This window comes from Coccinella septempunctata, chromosome 2 (assembly GCF_907165205.1).
Source record: "Coccinella septempunctata chromosome 2, icCocSept1.1, whole genome shotgun sequence".
Taxonomy (NCBI): domain Eukaryota; kingdom Metazoa; phylum Arthropoda; class Insecta; order Coleoptera; family Coccinellidae; genus Coccinella; species Coccinella septempunctata.
The window spans coordinates 30,364,066-30,369,917 of NC_058190.1; the positions used below are offsets into that span (position 1 = coordinate 30,364,066).

At 37.7% G+C, this 5,852-nt stretch overlaps 2 protein-coding genes across 2 annotated transcripts; one reads left to right on the forward strand and one right to left on the reverse strand.

Annotated features, from left to right (window-relative positions):
• Positions 1-501: 501 nt before the first annotated feature.
• Positions 502-1,557, forward strand: LOC123308052 (trypsin-like). Its single transcript, XM_044890589.1, has one exon. It carries the CDS (start codon positions 539-541, stop codon positions 1,541-1,543), a length of 1,005 nt encoding a protein of 334 aa, XP_044746524.1. The 5' UTR covers positions 502-538; the 3' UTR covers positions 1,544-1,557.
• A 2,539-nt stretch (positions 1,558-4,096) lies between these two features.
• Positions 4,097-5,175, reverse strand: LOC123308053 (anionic trypsin-like). The gene has a single exon (XM_044890590.1). The coding sequence runs from the start codon at positions 5,162-5,164 to the stop codon at positions 4,247-4,249; it is 918 nt and encodes a 305-aa protein (XP_044746525.1). The 5' UTR covers positions 5,165-5,175; the 3' UTR covers positions 4,097-4,246.
• Positions 5,176-5,852: the final 677 nt, after the last annotated feature.

Consider the following 5,852-nt stretch of genomic DNA (forward strand, 5'->3'; position numbering starts at 1 on the left):
AAAATAAAAGTGAATGAAGTATAGATATAAAAGTGTAATATTTTGGGTCAGTGATTGCTTTGGAATTTTATTAATTTCTTCACTATTATGAATGAATAAAGGTGAAAACTGACCACCCATACTTAATGTTAATGATATTAAGTATGAATATAAATCAGAAAATTTATATTTATTATAGATTTGTAGAAACACATTTGATTTGAGAAATCATCAGAAGAAACTTTAAACTGTAGTGACACAAAACATACAGTAAAATGAAGGCAGTTAATTTGAAATTGACGCTAAAATTCCCCCCTGTTATGGATTCCTTTCAGCGATCGCAGCGACTCCTATTTGCTTCTCTCTACCATCCAGAGGTTCCAACAAAGATTCAACTATGTTTAAGCATAGAATAAACATGAAGCATTTGGGAACCTTAACCGACCATAGACTTATAAATTAATAATGTATTATAAGTCTATGATTCCGACTTGTCATTGTTTGAATAATTATGACAACTCTTACACTTTACAAAACTGTTCTTTGATATGTGAGTGGAATGTTGTTGAAAAATATCATCATATTCCTCTGTCTTCATTTACCCAACTCAGAGACTGCTTCTTCCACTACAAATACTATCAAACATCACCCTACTAGGCGTAGTGTCCTGAAAACAACAAACAAATCCACTATTCCAGTGACGCCTAAGAAAATCGTAGGTGGTCATCAATGTGGAGTTGAAAAGTATCCATTCATGGTTTCTCTCCGAAGACTGTCCACCCTCTCCCATTTCTGCGCTGGTTCTCTCATAAGACCAGATTGGATCATAACAGCTGCCCATTGCGTAGCACCCCATGCCCACGAGCCCAACCTCTTCACCGCAATTGCTGGAATATCACAATTCAACCAACTAGGCATACAGCGTATCAGAGTCAAGCAGATATTCGTTCATCCAGAATTCGACGAAAATAATTTCGATAACGACATCGCTCTGATTTCTCTCGAACACAACTTCGTTCTCACAGAACTGGTACAGCCAATCACCATACCGAATCACGTGATACACGAAGATCTGTATGCGATCTGTCCAGAAGGAACCTCGATCGGCTGGGGATGGCACAGCGAAAGCAAGGTTCGACATTTGGAAAACGGTTCAATCCCCCACCTCCCCGTCATGCAGTGTGTGATCAATCTCCCACTCATGTCGGAACGGCAGTGCTTGAATGCTAGAGCAGGTCTGCACCTGCGCCCCAACACCTTTTGCGCTATGGTCCAAACAAGGGAAAACCTGTGCCAGGGCGACAGTGGTGGTCCGTTGTTTCGTAATAACGTTCAGTACGGAATAGTGTCAAGTGGATATACTTGTAATTTCGCTAATGATACTCCCGGTTATTACACCAGGATCGACAGGGTTCTGAGTTTTATCAAGGAGTGTTTGAGTGGTCAAGTGAGTTATTCCAAAAATATCATCCGGGAAGTGGAGGAGGTTGGAGATGGATCATTAGTTATTAAGCACAATGATTTTCTATGTATCTTTTCGTTATTTCTGTATTTTCAACTTTAATTGAATGTTTTATAGTGGAATTTGAGTCTCAATCATACTTGAAATTGAATTTATGAGGCCGATACTGCATGAAAATGTCTTCAAAAACCAATATGTGTTATTTTTCACCTTCACCTAGTTTTCCTTCAAACTCCTGAAGATGCAATTATGATAGCGAAACACACGTTGTTGTTCAAGTCAAACAAGCTGAACAAATTTTCGTCACTTTACGCATTCTTTCCAAGATGGCGGCGGAAAGATGGGACGATAAAGAGTAAAAATTAGTCCAACAGTTGGGGAGCCGAAGAGGGAAATTCGGGATTTACTCGAGCGTATCAGATTAATATAAGGGGGCATACCCCCTGGACCTTGTAGAGTACTTGCACTTCTACCAAAAATTAGACCTGCATATAGGGGGAATTGTCTAGGACAGCCTGTCAGAATAGTAAGGAAAAAACGATCACTGTACATATTTAGCGTTTCAGCTTAAAATATATGTGGTTAATTACATGTTGAAAAGTATAAATTCTCTTAATCTGACAATTTCAGCGTGCCGAAAATGTGTGGGAGGGCTCCAAAATTGCAAAAAAAACGTCCCGTGTACATTCTCGAGGTGGCTTTTTTTCTTATTTTGAAGCTATTGATTCAAGGATAACGGAAAAAATAAAATCAGACAGTTTCAGCAAGCCGAAACAATAAAAATTGGCCATAAAGGTCACAAAAATCAGTTTTTTTGAATTATCTCTTTCCCTGAGCTTCAAATCATTTTTGCATTCATTATAAAAGTTATAGAGCATAAAGTTTTCTACAAATTTTGTCCAAAGCATTTTTTTCTACGTGCAAACGTTTTTGAGATATATGGCGATTAATGCGAGGTGTCTCTAGACATAGAGACATGGACTGAGCAATGTCAGCATGAGAATGTCTTTTTTATAGAAAGGGAGAAATGATCGTCGGGCATTTACCTGTCTCTTTTTTGTTCACATAGAGGTGAGTGTGGACCAATCAAAATTCTAGAAAAAGACAACTGCATGCCCGACGTGCATTTCTCTCTGTCATTTTTTTTGACCGTAGATATATCATGCATACATATAAAGGGAACATATAAGGTTCAGTCAGAGACTAATTTCGAAATTGTCATCATAGAAATACCTTGTCATTTTGACAATTGGATGAATGTAGATTAGACTGGGATTCTACATTGACCTTGCCCTTTCGCATGTGTGGCTAAGCTCCTCGTCCTTATCGCCATCTAACTCGAGATCGGTTAAGAGTATGTAAAATTGTATCTTAATCTGACACGCTCGAGTATGTACACCTGACGATTTTTTTACATCTTTGAGACCCTGCAGACGCTTTCCCCACCGCGTAAAGTGCATACATCATAGAACCTTTTTTTCCTTCTACATCTAATCTTAAAAATCCACGTGGAGAACTATCTCCATGACGCTCGAGTAAATCCCGATTTAGCATCGTCGGCTCCCCAACTATAAAGCCTTCCTCAGAGAATCATCTTTCCAACAGTCAATAGTTGATTCGGGTTAGATATGTCAGTTTGCAAACTGACTAGTCATTTTATAAGCTGGCGAAGGTTTTCTAAAACGATTTCAAGATACAGATCGTTTTACAATTGGTCTGAAATTTTCAGTCAATTCGTAAACCGCCTTACAACATATCAGACGGATTGTCATATCATCGTCCTTTTAGAAGTTTCGCCTGAATCTGATTAAGTTTTCAGTTTTCAAAATGAAGCAGTGCAATTTTGTAGATTTCGCCGGCTCAATAACTCTGTCAAATGGAAGAATTGGAAAAGGATATTTTATATCGAGAATATCTTATTTGGTGAAAAACATAACCTATATTAGGTTCGATATGATATCACTGTGTCATCATAAAGAGGTGTTTTTGTTTCGAGGTACCTATATCAAAACTGCAATTGCATGTGCCATTTAACTTGCTGCAATAAGTAATTATTGAATTCAATTTAAGAAATATGTTGTCTTTTGTTGTCTTCCGATAATAAAATATCAAAAAACTTAAGTGTGGTTATCATTTTTCCGTCATTGTTCCTATGACTAGGATAAGGAAGTTCAGCTGGTATTGCCAATATAACAGTTCAATTCACTAGTCACCTGTAGAAACGAAACGTTAAGGCGTTGAGGATAGGATTCGTTTAATGATTTGACAATCAGTCGAATATTTTGTTCGCAGTTTACAAACTGACTGAAAATTTCAGGCCGATTGTGAAACGATCTGTATTGCAATAGCGTTTCAGAAAACATTCGTCAATTTACAAACTGACTAGTCATTTCATAAACTGACCGATTTTAGTATCCGACTGAGACAGATACATAACATGCAAATAAATCAAATAAGTAAAAGAAAGAGATATTCGAAAATTATGGGCTGATGAAATTCCAATTGTATTTATTCATATAAAGATATATTGTATACCTATAATTGAAATTCTTTATATATGTGCAAACATCTTCATTTTTCTACCAGCTGAAGGATTTAAATCATTCACTATACCAAACAAAAATATAATATACGAATGGAAAAAATCTCCCCTGCGCATGAACACTTCAATTGTCACGACACTCCATATTTGCCTTACGCCTAGGGCGCCGTTTTCCTTAGTTATCAACGGGTTTTCACATTTTTATATTTTGTGGGGTCAAGGCGTATCCACATATTACAATTAATAAAGTTTTCTGCTGATATTCAAAAAAATCTCGTGAATGTGGAAAATATAATGATAAGTTTGGTCGAACAAAAAAAAGTTACACCCCTGTTTGTTCTTTTGAATCTCCTTGGCTCCTGTAGTGGAACAGTAGTGGTTACATATTCTACGAATGTCAAGAACCTATCTATCCTCGTGTAATATCCTGGTTCGTTTTCCACGGCGCATCCATAGCCGTTAGAAACTATCCCATACTGGGTATCACCACAAAACAAGGGCCCGCCAGAGTCTCCTTGACAAGCATCCTTGCCGGAGCCCATGGTACAGACGAAAGATTGGTCCAGGATACCCAAATTTTTTGAAGCGCATTCAGCTCTAGATATCAAAGGAATATCAACGCATTGAAGAACAGGGTTGAATTTGTAAGCTAACTTGTAGTTTGTCTCTTCCGGCAACCATTTTTCACGATATCCCCACCCAATAACCTTCATAATGTTGCACACGTTGATCAAATCTTTTTTTATTGGTTCTTCTGGAAGTTTAATGGATTTTACCAAGTCGTTCATTATGAATGGTTCTTCCAGATGAATTAACGCGATGTCGTTAGAAAAATCCTTGGGATTGTAGTTACTGTGAACGTACACTGCCTTAGCTGGTTGTCTTTGCATTCCTGCTTGTTTGAACTCTGATGTTCCTGATACTACAGTGATCAAACTAGGATGGTTCTCATATAGCTGCGCGCAATGAGCAGCGGTCAATACGAAATCTGGTTTTATCAGAGTGCCACCGCAAAAATGTTTCATAGATCTGGTTTCCCTGATGGATAGCATGAAAGGATACTTTTCTACAGAGCAGTCGTACCCACCAACTATTCTCGTAGTCAAGTTGTAAGGTTGAGATATAGATTCATGAAGGCTGATCGATACGAGAATTATATTGAAGACACAGAACACATGCATAATTTGATTTAAGATTGCCAAATTTGACATTTCCTGAGATGAACCATCATAGAGCCTAATTCAAGCAGATATGGAGAGTAGAGAAAAGGATCAAGGATAACAATCTCTGATAGCCTTAGCCACTTGACGAGCTGATGGGTTTCTGGAGGGAGTTTTCCATTGGTAAAATTATTTCAGTGCTAAGTTAATGCGTATTTTGATATCACTGCAATCATTGCAAAACATTTGAAGCTAGTTCAACCAATGGAATTCGCTGTAATAGAAAATTTTGTTGAACTGGTTCGCATTGAGTGCATATTATAAAAATAGGGTAATAATTTAAAGATATCCTAATGCATATTTGATATTCTGTGATGCAGTTCAGCACTACACCCAAAAAATATAGAGCAGAAAGATAGGAAACGCCCTCAAATCTCTAGTACTAAAAACCGACTACATTTTAGTCAGTGAAAACACTTTTGACAATGAGATGGCGCTGAAAACGTACTGTTTTCTACAGTGACTCTATCAAACACAGTGGAAATTTAGCAAGAATATGGCGGATTAGAAGCACAGATTTCAATGCTATGATCTCTAATACGGAATGCGGATTGGGTCACGTCACGTGACCAAATCCGCTATATTCTTGCTAAAACGATGAAAAACGAGACCACAATTGTCGCCACTGTCTCGTTAGAGTCACTGTACT